This window comes from Dendrobates tinctorius, unplaced genomic scaffold, assembly GCF_039654945.1.
Source record: "Dendrobates tinctorius isolate UK_male_01 unplaced genomic scaffold, ASM3965494v1 ptg000019l, whole genome shotgun sequence".
Classification (NCBI taxonomy): domain Eukaryota; kingdom Metazoa; phylum Chordata; class Amphibia; order Anura; family Dendrobatidae; genus Dendrobates; species Dendrobates tinctorius.
Genome location: NW_027361687.1, coordinates 89,983,823 through 90,010,812, shown reverse-complemented (window position 1 = coordinate 90,010,812; position 26,990 = coordinate 89,983,823). Strand labels below are relative to the sequence as shown.

The window sequence follows — 26,990 nt, the reverse complement described above, 5'->3', positions numbered from 1 at the left end:
TCCTGCACTCTGCTGCCCGACTAATCCACCTGTCTCCCCGTTATTCCCCAGCCTCTTCTCTCTGCCAAGCCCTTTATTGGCTTCCTATTGTCCATAGGCTCCAGTTCAAAACCCTAACTATGACATACAAAGCCATCCACAATCTGTCACCTCCATACATCTGTGACATGGTCTCCCGGTACGCACCCACACACAACCTTCGATCCTCTCAAGATCTCCTTCTCTACTCCGCTCTTATCTCTTCTTCCCACAACCGCATACAAGACTTGTCCCGTGCTTCCCTCATACTCTGGAACTCTCTACCCCAACACATCAGACTCTCGCCTACCATGGAAACCTTCAAAAAGAAACTAAAGACCCACCTCTTCCGACAAGCCTACAACCTGCAGTGATGCTCAGTCTTCTGAACCACCGCACGACCAGCTCTACCCTTTCCTAGTGTATCCTCACCCATCCCCTGTAGACTGTGAGCCCTTGCGGGTCCTCTCTCCTTCTGTACTTGTGTGTGTCTTGCATTGCTCATGTTTATTGTACTTGTCTATATTTGCTCCTTTTCATATGTAATGCACTATAAAAATGTATAATAATAATAATAATAATAATAATAATAAATAATAACCCCCGTGGTGATACAGATTGCATTCTAAATATCCACTCAGCCTCACGATTTAGAATTGCCTTATCAAAATCTCCTCCACTTAGCTTGGGTTTAACCAATTCAATCATAGAGAAGGAAATTTCCTCCAAGTGTCCGTCAAGTTTTTCATTAACATGACGGGCAATCGTAGTGTCACATATTCTCCGCTCACACACATATTCTCCGCTCATCCTCATATTCTCCACTCACACACATATTCTCCGCTCAGACACACATTCTCCGCTCACACACATATTCTCTGCTCACACACATTTTCTCCGCTCACACATATTCTCCACTCACGCACATATTCTCCTCTCACACACATATTCTCCGCTCACGCACATATTCTCCGCTCATGCTCATATTCTTCACTCACACACATATTCTCCGCTCAGACACACATTCTCCGCTCACACACAAATTCTCTGCTCACACACATTTTCTCCGCTCACACATATTCTCCACTCACACATATTCTCCACTCACGCACATATTCTCCTCTCACACACATATTCTCCGCTCACACACATATTCTCCGCTCACGCACATATTCTCCGCTCACACACATATTCTCCGCTCACGCACATATTCTCCGCTCACACACATTCTCCGCTCACACACATATTCTCCGCTCACGCACATATTCTCCTCTCACACACATTCTCCACTCACGCACATATTCTCCTCTCACACACATATTCTCTACTCACATGCATATTCTCCGCTCAGACACATATTCTCCTCTCACACACATATTCTCCGCTCACGCACATATTCTCCGCTCATGCTCATATTCTTCACTCACACACATATTCTCCGCTCAGACACACATTCTCCGCTCACACACAAATTCTCTGCTCACACACATTTTCTCCGCTCACACATATTCTCCACTCACACATATTCTCCACTCACACATATTCTCCACTCACGCACATATTCTCCTCTCACACACATATTCTCCGCTCACACACATATTCTCCGCTCACGCACATATTCTCCGCTCACACACATATTCTCCGCTCACGCACATATTCTCCGCTCACACACATTCTCCGCTCACACACATATTCTCCGCTCACGCACATATTCTCCTCTCACACACATTCTCCACTCACGCACATATTCTCCTCTCACACACATATTCTCCACTCACATGCATATTCTCCGCTCAGACACATATTCTCCTCTCACACACATATTCTCCACTCACACGCATATTCTCCGCTCAGACATATTCTCCACTCACGCACACATTCTCCGCTCACACACATATTCTCCGCTCACGCACATATTCTCCGCTCACACGCATATTCTCCGCTCAGACACATATTCTCCTCTCACACACATATTCTCCTCTCACACACATATTCTCCACTCACACACATATTCTCCGCTCACGCACATATTCTCCGCTCACGCACATATTCTCCGCTCACACACATATTCTCCACTCACACACACATTCTCCGCTCACACACATATTCTCCTCTCACGCACATATTCTCCACTCACACGCATATTCTCCGCTCAGACATATTCTCCGCTCACGCACACATTCTCCGCTCACACACATATTCTCCGCTCACGCACATATTCTCCGCTCACGCGCATATTCTCCGCTCACACGCATATTCTCCGCTCAGACACATATTCTCCGCTCACACACATATTCTCCTCTCACACACATATTCTCCGCTCACACACATATTCTCCGCTCACGCACATATTCTCCGCTCACACACATATTCTCCACTCACACACACATTCTCCGCTCACACACATATTCTCCGCTCAAGCACATATTCTCCGCTCACACACATATTCTCCGCTCACGCACATATTCTCCGCTCACACACATATTCTCCACTCACACACACATTCTCCGCTCACACACATATTCTCCTCTCACACACATATTCTCCACTCACACGCATATTCTCCGCTCAGACATATTCTCCGCTCACGCACACATTCTCCGCTCACACACATATTCTCCGCTCACGCACATATTCTCCGCTCACGCGCATATTCTCCGCTCACACGCATATTCTCCGCTCAGACACATATTCTCCGCTCACACACATATTCTCCTCTCACACACATATTCTCCGCTCACACACATATTCTCCGCTCACGCACATATTCTCCGCTCACACACATATTCTCCACTCACACACACATTCTCCGCTCACACACATATTCTCCGCTCAAGCACATATTCTCCGCTCACACACATATTCTCCTCTCACGCACATGTTCTCTGCTCACGCACATGTTCTCTGCTCACGCACATGTTCTCCGCTCACACATATATTCTCTGCTCACGCACATGTTCTCTGCTCACACACATATTCTCTGCTCACGCACATATTCTCTGTTCACGCACATATTCTCCGCTCACGCACATATTCTCCGCTCACGCACATATTCTCCTCTCACGCACATATTCTCCGCTCAAGCATATATTCTCCGCTCACACACATATTCTCCGCTCAAGCACATATTCTCCTCTCACGCACATGTTCTCTGCTCACACACATATTCTCTGCTCACACACATATTCTCTGCTCACACACATATTCTCCGCTCAGACACATATTCTCCTCTCACACACATATTCTCCTCTCACACACATATTTTCCGCTCACGCACATATTCTCCGCTCATGCTCATATTTTCCACTTACACACATAATCTCCGCTCAGACACACATTCTCTGCCCACACACTCTTCCTCCATCTGACATCATTACCTTTGACAATTTGCAGCATTTTTGTCACTAAATCTGCAATAAATAAGCAGTAAATATGTAAATATGCAGCAAAGATGCAAACCTTTAACTGACTCAATTGAAGTCAATGAGTCAAAAATGCTGCAGAAACACAAAATGAATTGACATGCTGCAGAAAATAAAACGCTGCAAATACTGATGGAAATTTGCTGATCATGTGCACAACACTTCAGGATTGTCATTTAATTACCTTGCACAAGTATTCCATTGCGTTTTTAGATCATTTACACGCATGAAAAAAATGCCTCAAAAATGCATCACGTGTACATAGCCTTTCTGTAAAAAAGAATACTGTAAATAAAAAGGAGAAAAACCGATTGCAGAATTTTTACATTTTTACTGTTTTGCCACACTTGGATTTTTTTTTCCCCTTCCTTCCAGTACAACTTGTCCCGTAAAAAACAAGCCCTCACCATTTTGAAGAATTTGGTGAAAAATAAATCAGCAAATATAACAAGACAAAAAGTTAATTCAATTAATGGCGAGTGATGAATTTTGCCCTCAGTGTCGATTTTCCGCTCATTCATTCATTTATTTTTTAATTTATTTACTTTTTTATTCATTAACAAATTTTCTTCGAACAGAGTTGAGGCTTACCGGTGGACTCACCAATTGTATGGGAATAGTGGAAATGTATTACAAAGGAGAGTGGGGAGCGGTGCGTGGCGTTCTCAACACCGACAGCTTTGGCACCGTTGTTTGCAGACAGCTCGGCTGCACCTCTCCGAATGGAAATAATTCTGTAATCAATGCTGACACATTTGGAGAAGAATTTCGGCTAGTTTTATTTAAGGATGTAAACTGTGAAGGAGAAGAATTACTTCTATCACAATGCAAACATGAAACTGGTCGTCATCTTTTCACCTCTGATGCTTTATCTGGAGTGATCTGTTCAGGTAAGGATGGAGATACTGCATTACTGTCATTTGGTGATGGATTGTTGGTTTTGGTTTCCCTTGTTTTGTATTGTCATTCAGTATTACCTCCTTCTTCCCAATATGTCCCAGTATCATTCATTGTTCCCGAAAACCATATAATTTTCCACCTATTTATTATAGAAATATTTTTGTATTCAATGGAGACTGCCATTTTTTCTCCTAGGTCACAATTGTTATGATTTTTTCTGATTATTGCCAACTTGTCTGCAATTCTATCAATTTTGGTTCAAAACTTTGAAAATCCCTATTGGCTCCCCCTTCCTCCCCCCCTTTTCCTCCTTCCCCCTCCCACTCCCCTCCTTTCTTATATGTATTTAAATTTTCAATAAAAATTAATGGAAAAGAAAATCCCTATTGGCTAGATTGCAGTTGCTGCTGTTAGGCCTCTTTCACACATCAGGTTTTCGCCGTCAGGCGCGATCCGGTGCTTTTGACAAAAACTCGATCCGGCGAAATGCAATGCTGGATCCGGTTTCCCCCCCATTGACTTGCATTAGAGCCGGGTCGAGCCGGATGGCCATGCGTTTCATCCGATTTTCGCCGGATCCGGCAATGTGACGCGATCCGGCGTCTGGAAAAAACGGCTACTGTAACGTTTTTTGTCTCCGGCAAAAAAGCCGGACACGCCGGATCCGGCGTGTCCGGCTTTTTCATACAATGAAAGCCTATGAGCGCCGCAGTGCGCCTGATCCGGCGACAGCCGGATCTGGTGGCCGGATCCGTTTTTTTTGGTCTGAGCATGCTCAGTAGCTCTGCCCACAAGACATATATAAAGGCAAGACAGTGGGACCCTCAGCCACACCCAACATGCCACCCAAGCCAAGAACCAGGAGCAGGAGAAGGCAGCAGACATCTGCAGCAGCACCATCAGCACCACCCCAAATGGAGCAGCATGCTGAACAACGGGAGGGGAGTCCAGCAGCAGATGAGAGACGGTAATTATCAAATCCCCCATTCCTCCAAACTAGGGCTATGGAATATCAAGATATTCATTGGCCCTTTGTTTCTCTTTATTCAACAGCCGCCCAATAAATGCAGCAGCAGCAGCAGCAATGGCAGCAGCAGGAACACCACCCACAGCCATGGAGTCTGGCCATGAGGAAGACAGCACATCTTCTTCTGGGAGCCCTCCCTCGCATCGTCAGCGTTTGACGGTAAGTTTTTATTTCCAAAATCCATCATCTCTGTAATATATGTCTATTCATTGCCTTTTATTTCAAAACAGGAATCACAATATGAAGAGGAGCTCCCAGAAGAAGGAAGGGGTGGACAGACACTTGGAGTGGGCTCACAATTGGTAAGTTTTTTGCATCAAACGCAGAAACACAACATCACACTACACACAACACATAGAAAACAATGTTCTGCAGACCACACACAGCAAACAAATGCCTACATCCAAAGACATAACATTTTTTGTTTTCTTCTCTAGTCTTCCCAATCTGGTGCTCGGCCAAGAGGTCCTCGCAGTGCCTCCCAGGGTCGTCGGCGACAGCACCGCGGCGGTCACCAGCGTGTAAGTATAAATATTTTTGGTTTTTTTTTTTGCAATTTTTATTTCATTTCTTTTGTGGAGGCTAATTATGTTATTTTTGTCTTTTTCTTTAACAGCCTTCACAGCGTGCTCCCGACTCTGACGGTGAGGATGGAGGGATTGATGTGGACCACCTCATCGATCTCGTCAGAGAAAGGGAGCCGCTCTGGAATATGGCTGACCGCCGCCACGCTGACCTTATCGTTACCCGACGACTCTGGGAGGAAATCTGTTCGCTCCTTGTGGACCGCTGGGAGGACCTCGAAGCTTGGGCCCAGATTAAAGAGCGTAAGTATATACAGTACCGGTTGCTTGATTTAAACCAGTGTTTCCCGAACTCCAGTCCTCGTGGTCCCCACGGATCATGTGTTCAGGATTTCTATTTACTTTGGAAATCCTGAAAACATGACCCCTGGGGACCATGAGGACTGGAGTTTGGGAAACACTGATGTTGTATACTAACCACTTTGTCCTTTCTCGTTTCAGGGGAGAGAATTGTGAAGCGGTGGCGGTCTGTGAGGGATCGTTTCAAGAACGAGTTCAATAAAGAGATGCGGGCCCCGAGTGGATCTGGAGGACGCAGGAGCAAGTACAAGTACGCACGAGCCCTGTCGTTCCTCCGGGAGACAATGCTCACCAGAAGGTAAATATTACACACCACATGTGACAAAAAAATGTTTAGATGTAACTTTTTTTTTTCAGCCAGGGCCATACCATGTCACTATTTTAATTGTTTTTTTTTCTCTTTATTCCACAGCACGGTGAGCAGCACTCGGGAGCCTGCACGATTGGACCCTTCTGAGGCGATCCCTGAGGAGACCGGCACCGAGGGACACTTCGACCGCCCCGGTACATCTGCACCTTCCCAGCCTTCCCACACATTCGACCCATCTGTGCCATCCACCAGCACAGGAGCATCGTGGCCGCCTACATTACATGAAGCTGCTGGTGAGGAGATCGCTTTCCCTTTACCCCACCCTTCTGCCCCTGCCACCTCTAGTACACCTGCGGGTACTGGGCGGCAGCGGCAGAGGGGTCAGGAAAAGAGTTATGCGCCAGAGTTCTTGCATCTTAATGCATCTTTCCAGAACTGTCTAAAAGTCTTGTCAGAGCAAATCTCCGCAGGCTTTCAGCAGATCAACTCCAGCATTCTGGAGGTGAAGACACTTCTGCAAACCATGCATTCAGAAGCAAGATCTTCGCCAAACCACACCTTTTTCAGGTCTGTTGTGGAGCGCATGGCAACACTATCTCCTACCCAGCAGATGCATGTAATGCATTCGTGCCACGGTGCTCTACAGCAGGTTACCTCCCAACCTCCACCTCCCACCACTGTAGTTCCTCCACCTGCATCCCCTCCAGCCACTTTCCATCCTCCCCCTCCTATTACATCTGCACCCCCTCCAGCCACTTTCCATCCTCCCCCTCCTATTATATACCAGCAACCTGCCCAGTACCAGCAACCTCCCCAGTACCAGCAACCTCCCCAGTACCAGACATCTCCCCACTTCCAGCAACCTGCCCCGTACCAAACTCCTTCCCCGTACCAAACTCCTTCCCCGTACCAAACTCCTTCCCCATACAACTTTCCATCAACATCATCTGCTCCTACAGTCCCTGCCCAACCCTCCACTCCACCGCCCACCACCTCTTCTGCCTCCCACATGTCCACCCATTCTGTAGCTTTTTCCACACCATCACCTCTAACTGTTCCTTCCCCACCACGATCCCAGTCCTCTCTCCACACTCCCATTGTCGAAGTGTCCCGCAGCCCCTCCAGCAGTATTTCCACCCCACACTACACAGATTTATGATGTGTTTTGTAATAAAAATGCCCAGTTGGTTTCAAACCTTTATTCAAAAAGTTTTTTTAACTTTAAAAACAGTTTACAAAAAAAAAATATTTTAAATAAAAGTTAAATTATTGTTTACACTGGTTGTCTGTCATTTCTTTCTGCGGCGAAATATGTTTAAAAAAAAGGTTAAATACAGGGTATTTAAAAGGTAAAAAGGTATTCAAAACCAGGTATATAACTGTGGGTAAATTTTAGCTTTTTGCCACAGTTGTGTTCCTGGTTGTGTTTGAAGCATTAGCAAGTATTTCACCTAAAAAGTTGTGTTTATTGTTGGTGATTTCCTAACAATGTACACAACTTTTGTTAAAAGGTGAAATACTTTGCATAAAACACAACCAGGTACACACCTGTGGCCTAAAGCTAAAAATAGAGACCATGACAAGATAGCCAACTTTGGTTGGCAAAGGTATATACTGTTGGTACAGAAGGTACACAAGTTTGGTTAGGGCACAAATCTTTCACACTCTGTCATCCTGCCAGTGTACTCTGCCTTGAGGTGACATAAAGTATAGTGCAAAATTGTCCCTCATTACTGAAACCGTCACAGAACTTCTAGTGGTAATGTCATGGTAATCTTGCAAGGTGGTTTCTTCAGAGGTGTCCTCAATGGAAATGGGTTCCTTGCAGATAACAAAATTGTGGAGTACCACGCAAGCTTTGATCACCTCGTCAACAGTTTCTGTCTTGAGGTTGATCGCAGTCAATAGGACCTGCCATTTGGCTGTCAGAATACCAAAGGTACATTCAACCATTCTTCTTGCTCTTGTGAGGCGGTAATTAAAAATGCGTTTTGGTCTTGTCAATCCTCTGCTAGAGTAAGGTTTCAAAAGGTGTTCTGACAGCTGGAAGGCTTCATCCCCTACACAGACAAATGGCATAGGTGGACCAGATGTTTGCGGCAGCGGTCTAGGTGGTGGGAACTGGAAGGTGTTTCCATACAGTTTACGCCCCATGGCAGACAGTTTGAAAACTTGAGAGTCATTGGAGCGGCCATAGGCCCCAATATCAACAGCAATAAATTTGTATTCCGCGTCAGCGATGGCCATGAGGACAATTGAAAAATATTTCTTGTAATTGAAATATTCCGATCCCGATCCGGCTGGCTTTACAATGCGGATATGTTTCCCGTCCACAGCGCCCAAGCAGTTGGGAAAATGACATATCTGTTGAAACTTGTCAGCAATTTCAATCCACCTCTCTGTTGTGGGCTCTGGTAAAAACTCTTCAGCTAAGGAGTCCCACAGTGCACGGCATGTGTACTTCACTATTCCAGATATGGTGGAAATCCCGAGTCTGTACTGTAAATGCAGTGACGAAAGGGATTCTCCAGTTGCAAGAAATCTGTGGGGAATTAAAAAACAATCAATTAGTTTTAAATCACAGCATTACATACCAAAACTCAGCTATAACACTTGGAGATACAAACTACCACCAACAAGATTGCAGTGAAAGTGTGCTCTGATGCGAGCATATCCAATAAATGTGGCTTTTACCTTAAAGTCACCATCAGACGCTCTGCGGGTGAAACAGAGAAGCGGCAATAGGTGTCCGCTTTTCTTATGAGGTGTGCAATGCGCTCCACCAAGTAATCAAAATTCTCCATTTTCATCCGAACATATCCAAAAAATTTATCCGGGTTTCGTTGAAGGTCCATGCAGAGTGTAGAATAGACCCCACGCGTCATTCTCTTGGCTGTGATGGGGTGGATCCACAAACGTCGTCTATGATGCCTGATGCGCTGCTGTCTCGCTCTCTCCTTCTCCAGAACAATCACCCTCAAACGATTCGCCTCCGCTATAAAATCCGCCAAATTCTTCAAAATATTTCCAATCACAACATCCATCTTCGCCAACTTGCTCTTCTCTCCAACCTGCACTTTCTCCTCTACAACCTGTCAAAGAAGGGCTGTAGGAACACGCTATATATAGTTTTCCAGTAGCCAATCCCGTTTGGAAGGCCACAAGGGTCAATTTTAAAAACCGGATCCGGCGTAATCCGTCGAAAAACGGATAGAAAAACGGATGAACCGGATGAGACGGATCCGGTTTTGTCTGTCAAGAACAAGACGGATCCGGCAGAAAACCGGATCCGGCACATCAGGTTTTACAAAACATTTGCCGGATCCGGCGTTCCGGCACGACGCCGGATCGTGCCTGACGCCGAAAACCTGATGTGTGAAAGTAGCCTAAGTGACTACTCTGAGGGCACAAACAGTGGGTTCCCTTTAGAAAGCCCCTTAGTAAGCAGCATTGTAAGATGATAAAAAATCCCCACTGTACAGGAATGGTACATGGGCTATTTTCAAACACTTCATTTTTGCTGTGTTTTTCTGCAGTCAAAACCTGCTATTGTAAAAATGCTGGGTTCCAAACACTTGTTTTGCCATAATTTTATTTATTTTTGTATGCATTGTACACTCAGTACTGCGTAGTTCAGGTTGAGTGGTAGAGTCGAGTTGAGTGGTAGATGAGCACGGGAGCACGTCCGGGTCGAATGGAGCAGCCACCTCTGGAGTTTCAGGCCTACTGTATGTGCTTCCCTTGGACTGGCGGGCGGCAAACGATCTAAGTCTGAGAACGAGGACAGTGGTTCTTCCTCATCACTGTTGAGAACCGTGGGAGTGAGCGTTTCGGTGACACTTGGCTCCGTCTCTTCTTCCTCAGGATTCTGTGACAGGCAAGGACGCAACATGCTATGGTGAACTATTCAGGCAGGTGCCCCTTCTTCTCTTTTGGGTTGAACTTCGTACACTTGCCGTTGGATCCAACTCGGCGCTTCACCTGATGTGAAGTTTTATCCCATCGATGCTCTAACTTGCCCCGAGGTCACTTGTCTGAAACTAACACTCTATCCCCGGCCTTAAGAGCTGTCCTCGAATGGGTGCCGCTTCATGATGTTCGAGTTCTCGAAACTTAGTCTGCACCTCACGGTGGAAAGTTTGCAGCCCATGTCAATGTTCTCGGACCCAGGAAGACACCCCCATCCATGGGTAGTCTTCTTCTGGATCCAAGTCCATGTCTGTAATCTCCCATCCTTTTCAGTCAAACAGTAAGATATACGGAGTGCATCCAGTTGTTCTGTGCACTCAGCTGTTGTACACCCAGACTAATTCAGCCATGTACTCAGGCCATCATACTTTCCAATTTCCTTCCAAAGTTCTCAACATCTGAATTAGTGTCCTTTTGAAGTGTTCACATATTCCATTCCCCTGAGGATGATAGGGCATTGTTCTGGACTTCTCAACCTGGTACAGACGATGTAATTCCTCCATCACTCGACCTTGAAAACAAGCGCCTTGGTTGGAATGAATTTTCTTTGGGCAACCGTACACCCGGATGAAGTCTCAGCAGATAGCCTGAGTGGCAGATTCAGCAGTCTGATCCCGAGTTGGAGTTACCACAGCAAACTTGGTAAAGTGGTCGGTCATCACCAAAAAATGTTCATACCCGAGATGAGCTGGACTCTCGGTCGAGTAGTCTATCATCAATAACTCTAAGGGAGCAGAAGTCACAATGGTCTGTATGGGGGCTCTCTATTCCTGAGGTTTAGCCAGTTTACAGCTTTAGCATTGCTGACAGGCCTCCTCTACTGCAGTCTTCCATTTGGGTGATAGACCAGCTTCTGTAACCACTGGAATGTCTTTTCCGGACCAAAGTGAGCCCCTCTCTCGTGGGCCTCAGTAGCCACTACACTGATCAACTTCTCTGGGTGTGACATCGGCGGCCGAGCCCGCCGATGTCTCTTCTGCGGCGGTGACCGCCGCTGCCGCTCCCCACCGCCACCCCCCCGGTGGTGCGCTCTCTTACCCAACCCTCCGCGCTGCATCCCCGCACTCTGTCCCTAGGTCACGGGCGCGCGCTCGCCCGCTTCCTTCATCCAGCGGTGGGCGTCGCTGAAGGCGGGACCTACCGTCCACTTCCTGGCCAGTAGGTATTTCAGGCGTCCTCCCTATGGGGAAGACGCCTGATGATTGTGTGGCTACTCTGCACTCTCTGGCCGCTATAGTTTCCTATAGTACATCTGCCTGCCTTGTGTCTTGCTCAGTTCCCTCTGTCAGCCTTGTGTCTCGCTCTGTTCCCCCCCCACCTGTCTCAGCCTTGTCCTCTCTGCTCCTATTCTCCCCCCTGTGGCTCTTCCTCCGTACCCCCTTGCCACCTGTAGCAACGTCTTGCTACCTTATTACTAGCCACTGCCTAGTTCCTCCGTTACCCCGTCCCGGTACCCTGGTCTCTGTCCTGCCTTGTCCTTCGAGCCATCCCTCTTGGTACCGGCTGTTGCAGTTCTGCCCCCTGCGGTCCTGCCCCTAACGATCCCTGTATAGAGGTCGGTCTTCACCTGGCGTGCTCGGCCCAGGGGCTCCTGATCCGCGACCCAGAGGGTCCACTCTCGGACGTACTCGGTTCCCGAGCGTCACACTGGGAGCACCATTTGCCAGTTGATCCCTAACTTCCGTACCAACTGCACTTTTCTATACAACAAGCCTCTCTCACTGCCTGAGAATCTGTAGAGTCTCTGGGGACAGACCATCTCAATCCGGCTGGGGAGTCGCTTCAAAGCCACCAACTGTCTCAATTGGGCAAGTTCCCTATCTTCCTGTTGGAGTTGCACCCAGTCATCTCGAGGTCGTCTTAGCACTTGTTCTCCAGATGCCTCTCCAATCTTTCCCTGCATAGCCACTAATGACCTGGCAAAGTCCCGAAAACCAGGGATCTCTTCTGCCTCCAGCTCTTCATCTCAGTCGCATCCAGGTCACTCATGGGTCACTCTTGACCGAGCATCAGCATGCGTATTCTCGGCTCCTTTCCGATATGTGAGCTTGTATCGATACTTCACCATGCGGGCCACCCATCTTTGCTTGAAATCCCCCAGTTTTGCATTTTCTAAGTGGGCCAGGGGATTGTTATTGGTGCCCACCAAGACTTTGGACACTGACAAGTATTCGGCGAATTTCTCGGACATCACCCAAACTAACGCCAACAATTCCAGCTTGAAGGAACTTTAATTGTCCAGGTTCTGTTCCAAATTGTGGAGGGACCAACTCATGTAAGCAATCAATCAATCCTTCCCTTCCTTCCTTTGGCACAGCACAGCCCACAGACCATGTAGGCTTCCATCGGTGTGAAGGATGAAGGGCTGGGAGAAGTCTGCATAGGTGAGTATTGGGGCTTCAGTCAAGGACATCTTTAAGACTAGGAAGGCTTCTTCCTGACTATTCCCCCACTGAATCGTCCAGTTCTTTGCACCAGACAGAATTCCGTTTAGTAGTTCCAGCAGCGGATTAGCGATGCAAGTGAAATTCTTCACGTACCTTCGTTAGTACCCATTAAGCCCCGAAAAGGCCCAAATGTCCTTCACCGTCTTCGGGGTGGGCCAGTCCTGTACTGCCGCTATCTTCTCATGGGCAGGTCTCACCCCGTCAGTGGTATGATGTGTCCCAGGTAGTCAATTAGCTTGCGGAAAAGGTGACATTTTTGGGGCTTCACTTTCAGGCCATGCTTCTGTAGTCGACTCAACACTTGTTCCAACCCCTGGAGATGTTCTTCAAAGGTGGCTACATAGACGATGATATCATCTAGGTAGATGAGGGTAGTGTCAAAGTTCAGATCTCCCAAACATCTCTCCATCAATCGCTGAAATGTCCCAGGAGCGTTAGTAAGGCCAAAGGGCATCCAATTGAATTTAAATAATCCCAGGGGCAGTATAAACTCTGTCTTTGGCCGATCATGCTCAGCCATGGGCACCTTCCAATATCCGCTGGCCAGATCTAAGGCCGGTTTCACATTAGCGCATTTTCAGCGCGCGCACGGCCGGGGGTAGCTCCGCCCCCGAGCCGGCTCTCTGCCCGGCGTGCCCGCCCCTTCCTTGTAGCGCCGCCTCCTAGCGGACAGCGGCGCCTGCGATCGGCGCACCCTATCTTTAGCATAGGGTGCGCCGATCGTGCGCAGGCCGTGCGCTAGTTGCGCTTTGACCTGCGCTGCGCACTTTTGACGGTGCGCCGTGCGCGCCAAAATCCGAAAAGTTTGATTTTGGCGCGCACGGCGCACCGTCAAAAGTGCGCAGCGCAGGTCAAAGCGCAACTAGCGCACGGCCTGCGCACGATCGGCGCACCCTATGCTAAAGATAGGGTGCGCCGATCGCAGGCGCCGCTGTCCGCAACGAGGTGGCGCTACAAGGAAGGGGCGGGCACGCCGGGCAGAGAGTCGGATCGGGGGCGGAGCTACCCCCGGCCGTGCGCGCGCTGAAAATGCGCTAATGTGAAACCAGCCTAAGGCTAGTTTCACACTTGCTTTTTTTTGCAGCGCGTTTTTCCCGCAAAAAAACGCATTAAAAAAACGCATACAAATGCATACAAACGCTGCGTTTTTTTCAAGCATTTTTATGCGCATGCAGGAAAAAAACGCAGCGTTTTTGCGCGTTTGTATGCGTTTTTTGTGCGTTTGCGTTTTTTTACAGATTTTGGAAAAACCCCACAAAAATGAAAAAACAACCATTCAACAACACACAAGACCAATGGGACTTCATTGTGGGTGTGGTATGTTAATATATAGACCCTGTCTACAGTATTCTTCACATTTGCTTGATTCTTCTCGTGACCATGGATCTGCGCTGGAAGAGTTTTCACTTCAACTTGGATTTGGACATCGCGATGGCTCAGGCGTATGCAGTTGCTTGCCATGAACAAAGGAAGAGAGAGAGGCAGCGAAGACGGCGGCGTATGTGGATACATCCGATTGTTGAACTCCGGGAGAGCCGTGGGGCATACCACACCCTCTACAGCGAGCTAGAGGCAAACCCGGAGAAATTTACAGATTATATCAGGATGTCCCACGAAAGTTTCATGGATTTGCTTGCTCGTGTCCAACAATCCATCCGGAGACAGGACACACAGCTCCGTCGTGCGATTCCTCCTGAGGAACGGCTACTGGTTACATTACGGTATGTTTTAAAAACCAAGGGGTGCGGTCTGATGTTTTTTTTTTAAATTTAGTATTCAAAACCTTGGGTAATTAGTTTTCGTGAATGTACTAATATTTTATTTTATAGTTTTTTAAAATAATATACATAAATATTAATTTTACTTCTTTGTCTGTTCACAGATTCCTGGCGACTGGTGAAACCCTATCTTCACTACACTTCCAGTACCGTATTGGAATCTCTACCTTGTCTGGAATTGTTGCTGACACCTGCCGGGCTCTCTGGAATGTTCTTTGCCCAGAATTTATGCCCCTGCCCACCGCTGAAAAGTGGATGGAAATTGCTGACAAATTCTGGACAGTATGCAATTTTCCCAACTGTTTGGGAGCTGTTGATGGTAAACACATACGGATCATCAAACCCCAAAGAACGGGATCTGAGTACTATAATTACAAAAAGTACTTTTCAATAGTACTCATTGCGATTGCGGATGCCGGATGTATGTTTGTAGCAGTGGACATTGGAGCATTTGGCCGTGGTAATGACTCACAGGCTTTTCAAAACTCAGACATGGGCCGGAGGTTGTATGGCAACCAATTTAATTTCCCTATGCCACGGCCTCTTCCTCACACCGAAGCTCCGCCACTGCCCTTTGTAATGGTTGGCGATGAGGCTTTTCAAATGTGCGGAAACTTACTGAAACCCTACTCCAGCCGGGACTTGGACCACACCAAAAAAATATTTAATTACAGGCTGACCAGGGCCAGAAGAACTGTCGAGTGTGCTTTTGGGATTCTTGTTTCCAGATGGCGAATTCTGGGCACGGCCATTAATCTTAAACTTGAAACAGTCGATGAGGTGGTGAAGGCCTGTGTGGTTCTACATAACTTTGTGATGGCTAAAGAGCACCCGACCTTTGAACTGGACGATGATGCTCCTAACCCATTGCCTGAATTCACTCAGCACACTCTCAGGTCATCCGTTGAAGTTGGCCAAATGAGGGACCAATTTGCGGCCTACTTTATTTCTGATGTAGGACGGGTGCACTGGCAAGATGAAATGGTGTAATGTTTTTGTTTGTTTATGGTAATAAAAAACCTTATTTGATACCATTACTGAGTGCACTATATTTTTTAAACTCCAATTAAATAAAAAACTTCCCATGTATAACTGAATTTTTTGATGTTCACACACCTGGGCAGGTAAATACACATATGAGTTAAAATGCAGCATTGCTAGTCTGCGTGAAATATATTGGAACGAGCAAAGCTGCAGGCCATGAATCAGGAAACCATTTTTTTTCAAGAGAAAATTGTGCAACTAGTTGAAAACAAAGTATGTGATTTTCTCAAAACACAACCCTCAAAACCCAACCCCAATGAAAGTCCATGGGGAATACAAGTCAGCATTGAGTGGATGAATGTAATCTGATCCATTCCAACTTAAAAGTTATTACACTAGGCCTTGGAATGACTATACTAGGCCGTGGTATTTCAAATATGAGTATAGTAGGCCTTGGGCCTACTAGTATAGTAATATGTGAAATACCACGGCCTAGTATAGTCATAACAAGGCCTACTCGATTTTTGCCAACTAGGATCTTGTTTCACGAAAAACAAACGGGTGAAACTTGACAAGTTTCAACAGTTTGTTTTTCATGAAACCAGATTCTAGTTGGTAAAACTAGAGTTATTACACTAGGCCTTGGAATGACTATACTAGGCCGTGGTATTTCAAATATGAGTATAGTAGGCCTTGGGGCTTGTAGTATAGTAATATGTGAAATACCACGGCCTAGTATAGTCATACCAAGGCCTACTCGAATTTTACCAACTAGGATCTTGTTTCACGAAAAACAAACTGGTGAAACTTGACAAGTTTCAACCTTTTTTTTTTCATGAAACCAGATTCTAGTTGGTGAAACTAGTTATTACACTAGGCCTTGTAATGACTATACTAGGCCGTGGTATTTCAAATATGAGTATAGTAGGCCTTGGGGCTAGTAGTATAGTAATATGTGAAATACCACGGCCTAGTATAGTCATACCAAGGCCTACTGTAATAACTCGATTTTTAACAACTAGCATCTTGTTTCACAAAAAACAAACTGGTGAAACTAGAAAGAAACTTATTTTTAAGATAAGTTTCAACAGTTTGTTTTTCATGAAACCAGATCCAAGTTGGTAAAACTCGAGTTATTACACTAGGCCTTGGTATGACTATACTAGTCAGTGTTATTTCACATATGACTATACTAGGCCTTGGGTTGGTTTTTAACATGTATTTACCCATCAGTGTGTGTGAGCGGCGCAAACAACATTAATGAAACTTAGTAATGGTGAACCACAAATGTAAATTTATTTTTTATCACAAAAATAAACCAAAAAATTATTTTTTCCGGCGTTTGGGGGCAGATGGTTTCAATTTGGGGGTGTGCAGGGAATATGCAACACTTGCAGTTGAAGACGGTGTTTGAGGGGAAGGGGCAACAAAACTTGTGGGGGAAGGTAGTCCAGTTAAGGGAATTAAACTAGGAACACTTGGAGGAGAGGAAATCTGTTCAGGTACATTAGTTGTAATGGCATGTCGCCGTAGGCTTGTGTGCCTGGACCGACTTTGGCCCAATGCCCGCCTTGATAGATTTCGCCTTGAACTAGGGGCAAATATTGAATGTAGGTCCCCCGTCTGCTGGTATGGCTGCTGCTGCTGCTGAGGTGGCGGCTGCTGCTGCTGAGGTGGCGGCTGCTGCTGAGGTGGCGGCTGCTGCTGAGGTGGCTGCTGCTGCTGAGGTGGTTGCTGCTGCTGAGGTGGTTGCTGCTGCTGCTGAGGTGGCTGCTGCTGCTGCTGAGGTGGCTGCTGCTGAGGTGGCTGCTGCTGAGGTGGCTGCTGCTGCTGCTGCTCTTCGTTGTCAGTGCTCGTCCTTGCAGGAGGACTGGTGGCGGCAGTGATGGTCCAGGTTTGCAGAGTGGTGGTGGCAGGGCTACTACATGTTGTTGTAGCGGCAGGGCTGTTCCATGTTTGCCTAGTGGTGGCTGAGCTCCACGCATGCATGGGAGTGGCGGTGGTGCTCCAGACAGGAGCAGCGCTTGCCATGGTGGTGTCGGTGAAGTGACCAGCTGCACTCAGACTTGTGGTGGTGTAACGGTGGGTGTCCTGGCTTTGAATAGAGGTGTCCGTGCAGTGGTATGCAGCACAAGTCGGTAGTGAGGTGAAGCGAGTCAATGGTGGCACAGGTGGAAAGGACACCACTGACTGCTGACCGTACCGATTATGCTGCATAGCCTGCAAGAAAGCATTGTTGCAGGCCTGCAGCACATTCAGCTGTTGATCAGGACTAAGGTGTTCCGCCATGCCCTTTTCAATCTTACTAAAAAAATGGTGTGCTGGTCTGTTGAGGTCGGCCTCCAGACGGTCAAGGCGCTGTTCTACAGAATTGAAGCGGTGTTCAAAGTGGTTAAAACCACGTTCCATGAGTGCAAAACCGCTTTCAACTCTGTCGGACAGTGACTTGAGGCTGGAATTAAATGTCTCGCTCAAATGCATAAACTCGGGCAAGACATTCCTGTCCAAGGCCCTCTGCCGCTGGCGGGTAGTGCCCGCATAACCAGTGGCAGAGACCTGGGACAGGGGAACACCTGATGGCCCAGCTTCCTGGTCACCAGCTGTGTGTGTGGTTGACCTGCAAGGTGCTTCCTGGCTGTCGGATGGCTGGGACGGGTCAGAGGACGTCCGAGGAAGGACCGATCCAGGGCCAGGTTGCAGGGTGCTGCTCCAGGTGCTGTGGAAGAAAGGAAAATCATTACTACCATGCCTTTACAAGAAGCATCAGCTGTGGATTAGAAAAACACAGATTAATAAAAATAAAAACCCAAAATTTATAATACTTACGATCTCGTGGCAAGGACCGGTCTTAGGAACTGCAACGCGTGATAGTGACGGTATCTAGTTCTGGTCCTTGACGCAGATCCACTGCGAACCTGGCCCTCAGCACGAACATCACTGTTGAAGCGGTCCTTGATCAAACGCCAACGTGTTCGGACTTTGTCCACTGTTGATAAAAAAAATACAGTGCCGTCAAGGACAACAGTCACTGCGGCACAATGTAGCAATACAATACTCAAAGCAGTCACTGTAGACCCCGATGACACTGTTGGGTTTCCTGCTAGAATACACCTAGCACGAAACCCAACAGTGCCGTCAAGGACAACAGTCACTGCGGCACAATGTAGCAATACAATACTCAAAGCAGTCACTGTAGACCCCGATGACACTGTTGGGTTTCCTGCTAGAATACACCTAGCACGAAACCCAACAGTGCCGTCAAGGACAACAGTCACTGCGGCACAATGTAGCAATACAATACTCAAAGCAGTCACTGTAGACCCCGATGACACTGTTGGGTTTCCTGCTAGAATACACCTAGCACGAAACCCAACAGTGCCGTCAAGGACAACAGTCACTGCGGCACAATGTAGCAATACAATACTCAAAGCAGTCACTGTAGACCCCGATGACACTGTTGGGTTTCCTGCTAGAATATGCCTAGCACGAAACCCAACAGTGCCGTCAAGGACAACAGTCACTGCGGCACAATGTAGCAATACAATACTCAAAGCAGTCACTGTAGACCCCGATGACACTGTTGGGTTTCCTGCTAGAATACACCTAGCACGAAACCCAACAGTGCCGTCAAGGACAACAGTCACTGCGGCACAATGTAGCAATACAATACTCAAAGCAGTCACTGTAGACCCCGATGACACTGTTGGGTTTCCTGCTAGAATACACCTAGCACGAAACCCAACAGTGCCGTCAAGGACAACAGTCACTGCGGCACAATGTAGCAATACAATACTCAAAGCAGTCACTGTAGACCCCGATGACACTGTTGGGTTTCCTGCTAGAATACACCTAGCACGAAACCCAACAGTGCCGTCAAGGACAACAGTCACTGCGGCACAATGTAGCAATACAATACTCAAAGCAGTCACTGTATACCCCGATGACACTGTTGGGTTTCCTGCTAGAATACACCTAGCACGAAACCCAACAGTGCCGTCAAGGACAACAGTCACTGCGGCACAATGTAGCAATACAATACTCAAAGCAGTCACTGTAGACCCCGATGACACTGTTGGGTTTCCTGCTAGAATACACCTAGCACGAAACCCAACAGTGCCGTCAAGGACAACAGTCACTGCGGCACAATGTAGCAATACAATACTCAAAGCAGTCACTGTAGACCCCGATGACACTGTTGGGTTTCCTGCTAGAATACACCTAGCACGAAACCCAACAGTGCCGTCAAGGACAACAGTCACTGCGGCACAATGTAGCAATACAATACTCAAAGCAGTCACTGTAGACCCCGATGACACTGTTGGGTTTCCTGCTAGAATACACCTAGCACGAAACCCAACAGTGCCGTCAAGGACAACAGTCACTGCGGCACAATGTAGCAATACAATACTCAAAGCAGTCACTGTAGACCCCGATGACACTGTTGGGTTTCCTGCTAGAATATGCCTAGCACGAAACCCAACAGTGCCGTCAAGGACAACAGTCACTGCGGCACAATGTAGCAATACAATACTCAAAGCAGTCACTGTAGACCCCGATGACACTGTTGGGTTTCCTGCTAGAATATGCCTAGCACGAAACCCAACAGTGCCGTCAAGGACAACAGTCACTGCGGCACAATACAGAGCAGGGAAATACTCACTAAACGCCTTTTTGGAGGATGCTGTGGCGCTGTCCCAGCCATCCATCAACGCTGCGGCCACCTCATTCCATAGCCGCCGGGTCACCACAATGTCCTTGTGCAGCCGGTCACGGCTGTCCCACAACGGCGAATGCTCCTGGACCAGGCTGATGAGCTGCTCATTATCCAGGTAGACGTCTTCATCCCGTTGTGGAACCTAGACAAAACACATTCATTAGAATAATCCAATTTAAATTGAATAAAAAGTTACAAAAAAATAAACATAAAAAAGAGTAAAAATAGAAGATAAAAAATAAAGAACATTACAAATCATTTGATACTTACATTCCGTATCACCACCGGGACTTGGCTTCGCTGCTCCTGCTCTTCGCCCTCACTAGTCCCGTCCGCAGAAGATGATGATGACGATGTCTTAAAAAAGTTGAAAAAAACGTAAGAGATTTGGAGAAGCAGCAGATATACTTACCAGATGCACGAAAATAATCACCTCACGGTCTGCTTGCGCCAATTCCTGCCGCGATGGGGAATACTCGGATTCTGAAGACATACTGCATGTAAAAATAATAAAAATCATTAGTACATACATAATTTAAAAGGACAGGCATATAATGTAATATACTCACATTCTTCGCTGATATAATGGGTTCTTGGTTGACTGTCTGCTCTTCAATCTGTCAGTGTAGTAGTGGCAGAGTTTTGGCAGGCACCTCCTTTATATAGACTTTTTTTTTTTGACTTTAGAAGATTATAACTAGGACAACAAGTGGACACCACCAAAAAAACGCAGCGCTAAAAAAACGCTTACATGCGCATGCCAGTGCGCACGTATGCGCATCCATAGGCTATAATGGCCATTTTTAGCGCAAAACGTGCGCATACGTGCGCATGCGCTTTTTTCCAGGGCCAAAAAATGCAACATGCTGCGTCTGGAAAATACCAACGCACACCCCAAAAAAACGCAGCGCATGAAAATCGCATACGTGCGCTTACCAGCGCGCAGGTATGCGCACCCATGTTAAATATAGGGGAAAAAACGCATGCGCAGGTATGCGTTTTTTTCCAGCGCAAAAAAACGCAAATGTGAAACCAGCCTTAGGGATGAAAAATACTTTGCCTTCCCCAAGGTGGACAACAACTGCTAAATTCTAGGTAGGGAGTAAGAGTTCCACACTGTACAGGCAGTTAGTCGCCTATAGTCGACACAGAAACGCAAGGTCCCATCCTTCTTCCAAACTAGAATGATGGGAGCTGCCCACGGGCTCTGACTCTCCTGTATGACACCACTCTGCAGCATGTGTGCTAACATTTCTTTCACTTCCTTGTACATCCGCGTCACGGTATCTCTCCCGGATCAGTGCGGCACTTCCTGTGGGTATCTCGTGGGTTATGGCTGTTGTGCACTCAAAGTCATCTTCATGATGGGTGAAGACATCCTGGTAACGCTCCAGCACAGCTTCCATCTGTTGCACCTGTTGCGGTCTCGTCAATTCAGGCTGCATCGGCTCAAAGATTCAACGCCCTTCCTTCATGCTTCCAGACGGATGCTCTGGGGACATAGTAACGTCTACAGTCCTAAAGTCTTCTTGTTTTACGGCTAACTGGATGTCCTCCGGTTGCATCAGTTCTTCCGACACGCCCAGCACCTGTGCCACTTCACGCTTGAGCGAGAGCATAAAATTGTCCTCCTCAGGTTGACCCACCACCCCACTATACAGTCATAGACAATGGCTAATGTCTGAGCAATGAGGAGTCCTGAGGGTATTTGATCCATTGGCTCTATCTCGACTTCCACCACTTCGAAGGACGTACAAGCTCGTACAGGCAGCGTGAGCACAGTCTGACCAGGTGGCAGAATGAGTTTAGCAACGGCAGGGACTACCACCTTTCCTAAAACTTTCCCTTCACTCGATGTTTCTTGGGCCTGGGCAAACCGTATCAATTGTTGAAACACCTTCCTCAGGGATGTTCGTGGGCTCCATTGGTCCAGAAAAGAGTCTGATGACTCGCTGATGAAGAGAGTTCCGAGTTCTTTCAGCACATTCATCCCCATAGTCACTTAAGGGCCGTTGCGAGGATCTTCAGCTGTCAACACGACTACTTTCCGGCCCACATCCTTGCCGCACAGTGTAATTTGCATCCAGACCACCCCTGTGACTGGGATGGCAAACTGATTTGTCGCTGTTAACTTGATCACTGGACCCCACTCGGACTGCGTCGCCTCAGGATAATGGAGTCTAAAATATGTTTCTGGCATGGTGGTCACCTGGGAACCGGTATCAACTAGACAGCAGATGGCTTGACCATCCATTTCAGCCCATATTAGGGGGCTCAGGGAAATTAAACTTTTTGGTCTGCCTTCTCTCCAACTTGGCTGCTCATGCTCCGGGCAACATCCCCCAGCCATGGAGCCCACAAGTTTAATGACTGTTGGGTAAGTGGCTGCCCCCATCTTGCGCACTCTCGGGCATAGTGTCCAATGTCCCCACACTTGAAACAGGTCGTATGTCTTTCTGCTTGGGATTGTCCCATTTCCTGGAGATGCTCAGTGGGAAAGTGGGACTCAGCATCAGTCCTGTCTCTGGGTGGATTCGGAGTCATAGTGGGGACTCTTCTGAGGCCGGACTAATCTTCTCGCATTTCCTGTATTTTCTTCTGGATCTCTTTGGCCCATCCTGGCTCAGCTGTGGGCAAGGCAGGTACCTCCCCGCTCCAGACCTTCCCTGCCGAGGCTGCCACCCCCTGCTCCTGCCTCCGATCTGATTTCTAAGAAAGTCATGCGCATATTAGCATGCAAGCACTCCCACAAAGCTTGCTTAAGCAGTGCATCCCTGAGGCCTGCTACAAGTTAGTCTCTCAAAATCACATCAGGAGGTCCCACACCCACATCATCCCTCCTGGCGATCACCGCATGGACCTCTCGCAACGTGTTCATATTTTGGGTCACGGATTCCCCCTCCCTCTGAACGTGGCTAAACAATTACATCCAGAATTCTCCGACATCAGTGGGGTCCCCATGCATCTCCTCCAAAATTTGCAACACCTTGGTGAAAGTGTTCCACTCATCCGGGGGTCGAAATAGTACAGTACATCTAGCTTCCCCATCCAGGGCCATCACAGCAATCTCTGCTTGCATAGCGTGGGTCATAGGGTGCATCCTCAGCATGCCTTTAACCCGCTCAGTCCAGTCTCACATCAGTGAATTGTTCCCCATAAATTTTGGAAGATTGCTGAGCATGGCCCCAAGTAGTAAGCCGGCCCTTGGGACACCCATGACCGCTTGGTCTGCTGCCTTTGTGCCCGTGGTTTGCATCCTGCCGACTACGCCAAATGTAAGCAGGTTGTGAGATGCAGTGACGCAAGGGAGGCAGAGCAAGGGTTAACAGTATAACAATTTAACTGAATACTAAAGGTACTCCTCGCAGGGAGATAAACAGTTAAATTGAATAGAGAAATGACACTGTAACAACAGTCCAATTATCCAACCTAATGTGTCTTTAGGTTCCTTAGCCGCGGATGATCCTTTGGGGGTTTTAGTACAGGGAACTGCTGGCCTAGTATCCTCAGATAGGGTTCCACAACTGCCGGTCCGTCTTCTGGCGGCAACGGGTGGTCTCCGGTTTTAGCCGTTGAGCCACTAGTCCATTAGTCTGTGTAGCCAAAGTGAAAAGGGCCACAGCAATCCCGGTATCAAGCGTGGGCTGGTGCGCGGTAGCCAGCAGAAGGGACCACCACCTATTGTCCTGTAGCTGACCCATACATCTCTGCATGCGTGGTCTCACGTTTAGTTGAGCGCACAGTACTATTTCCACTCCTTGTCCCACAGGAATGCTCAGGAGATGCCGGCCGCAGTGCGTCGCGGTGCCACTGCTTGGGGTGCGTAGTGCGCTGTCCACCTTCCTGCACTCTCTCTGACGGCAGGAAAGTGACCCCGGCTTTGCGTGCTTTCGGCTCTGTTTCCGGTTTCAACACGCATCCTCTTCCTGGGTCATGGGGTCTGGCCAGTCCCCTATTCCTTCTCCAGGGCAACATGGGACACAGCATCGACAGTTCCGGACTTGACTCAATACAGGTACCCGCAGCCCGGTCTTCCTCCTTAAAGATACATGGGTCCTGATTCATCAAGACAGACGTTCACACTGGTCTTGATGGAGGAGCGACTGCAGGAATATTTTCATTGTAAAATTATGTCTCAGCTCGTCATGAATTGGATGAACTCCAGTGTCATGCCCCAATTCCACCCAATCCCATTCCAGCTCTGTCCAATTTAGGTAGAGCCTGGTGAAACTGGTGTGCAAGCCTCAAGTTGAGCAAAAGTTTAGTGACTTATCAGTTTTTTTCACTTTAATTAATCGGGGTCATGGTCCACAAAAAGCATCGACGTGAATGGCAGCAAAGACTATAATGTGTTCTATCCGTTAAAAATACAGATAGATCACATATGTGAAAAATAGACACCTGAATTAGACCTATTGAGAATTTGTAGTCCTTAAGGTGTTTATGCCCAAGTATGAAAATCTCATCAGTACCAGATAATCCTTACAGTATGTGCTCCATTTGCTCGAAAAATATAAAAGTCTGCCTTCAGTGCAGACTTTTATCAGAAGACTAGAAAATGCCTAAGATTTTTGGTTAATTGACTATTCCTAATTTTCCAGCTTATAGAGACTACAGATTGGTTGATGGATCTGATGAATGTTCAGGGCATTTAGAAGCTCAGATTGGCGATTCTTGGGGATCTCTATGTGACCTTGATTCAGCGCTAAGAGTGGCCAATGTACTTTGTAAAGAACTTCAGTGTGGAGAAGCAGTGCCATCATTAGTGATCTATACAAGAAGACCTGGACCAATTTGGACAGAGAAAATTCACTGTGTTGGCAATGAGTCCAGATTATTGGACTGTCCTAAACATCCTGGTGTCACAAAGCACTGTACCAAGCCGCATCCTCCTGCTATTCAGTGTAAAGGTAGGTAATTCTTTTTTAAAGACATTATTTTTAGCATCCGGCACATTATATACTGTAACTTACAATCTCATTAAATTAATTCCTTTAAAGAATGCAACTAATTTTTTCCAAGGAATAAATTGGACCCTTCTAGAGATGAGCAAATCAATTTGTAATGCATCAAATAAATCATGAATTTCACAAAACATTTGGATTTAGAACAGCATGAATTTTTTATGATCCAAAACCTACACAACCAGTAAAATAGTGGCAAGCTTCTTTTGAAGGCTGGTAAGGGGTTAAACAATAATAATAATAATAATAATAATAATAAAAAAGTCAACTTTCCTTTCCTAGGTCCACTCTTAGGGCTCATACCTAGAGTTGAGCGACTTTTGGTTTTTTAGGGTCGCGTTTCGTTTCGTGAAACCCGACTTTTCCAAAAGTCTGGTCGAGCAAGATCGTCCGATTATAGGGAAAAGTCGGGGTCGTCCCAAAACACGAAACCCAATGTAAGTCAATGGGGAATAAAAGTCGGCAGTGAGAGGAGGACAGGAAACACACCTACAGTGCCCATTTGAATGCCAAAAGCATCAATTCTTCTTACTTAAGCTTGTCAACCTTAATTAACTTCATAATACAAGTTACGCACTGAAAAATGGGGGTTATTTGGCTAAAGTTGTGGGGGGGTAGGGCTGGCTCCAGGTTTTCATGTGCCCTGGGCGAAAGAGCGCCCCTTTAACACATACCACAACTCATCATGCTCCGATACGGCAGAGAAATAGCGGTATAGTACAATGAAAAATACTTCACTTTTTACATCTCATGACGAGGCCCATCTATTTTTCCATACAGAATCATTGGTCCCATATAATGTTTGAAACAGTATATGATGAGCTCCACATAATGCTACAGCATATGTTGGTCCCCATGGATGAAGCTCCACTGTCTTATGGGCCCAAATAATGCTCCAAACATAATGGGCCCCATTTCTAATGCTCTAGTGTATAATGGGCCCTGTAAATGCTGCTCCAGTGTCTGATGTCCACCTTTGGAATGTTCCAGTGTATGGTGGCACTATCTATCATTCTCCAGAGTATAGTGCTCCCCAAAAATTGCTGTCCCAACATTGAAAACAATCAAATAAGTCTCCTCGCTAGGGAATCACTGTACTTGTCTGGACTCCTCGTCGTCCCCATCTTCCATCTCACTGCACAAGTATTTCAACTTTGCAAGTGCTGTGATCCTGAGCAAGCAGGGGGGGGCCCACTCGTTGGCGACGGCACTGGCACAGGGCCCCTGATAGTACGGTGGTGTGTCTGATGGCGGGTGGGCCGAACCTGCACTTTCATCTGCAGCTTCCTCTTTGTCACCGTGTAAGATGGAACTGTATATGGGAAGGGTAACCTGAGTTTCATCAGGGTCAGATTCAGGCCGTGTAGCGTGCGAGGGGAATGTAGTGGTCTGGGTCAATGTACCAGAAGATTCATCGAGCAGTGGCTGGGCATCAGTGCACTTGTGTCACCCCCAGGAGTACGGTCGCCACAGTGGCATTACCTTCTTCCTAGGGAGTGTGATGTCATGCTTGGGAGCAACGAATGATCTCTCTAGCAGGTTAACTGATTGGGCGGCGTTATTCCCACGAGTC

The 26,990-nt window shown here is 47.2% G+C and overlaps 1 protein-coding gene across 1 annotated transcript in view; it reads left to right on the top strand.

Moving 5' to 3' along the window:
- The window catches only part of LOC141082678 (scavenger receptor cysteine-rich type 1 protein M130-like), a 337,718-nt gene extending 312,347 nt beyond the window's left edge, over window positions 1-25,371 (top strand). The window contains exons 8-9 of the mRNA XM_073566626.1: window positions 4,019-4,330; window positions 25,055-25,371. Coding sequence (XP_073422727.1) covers window positions 4,019-4,330; window positions 25,055-25,371 — 629 coding nt within the window. The remainder of the gene's footprint in view (window positions 1-4,018; window positions 4,331-25,054) is intronic.
- The last annotated feature ends 1,619 nt before the right edge of the window (window positions 25,372-26,990 follow it).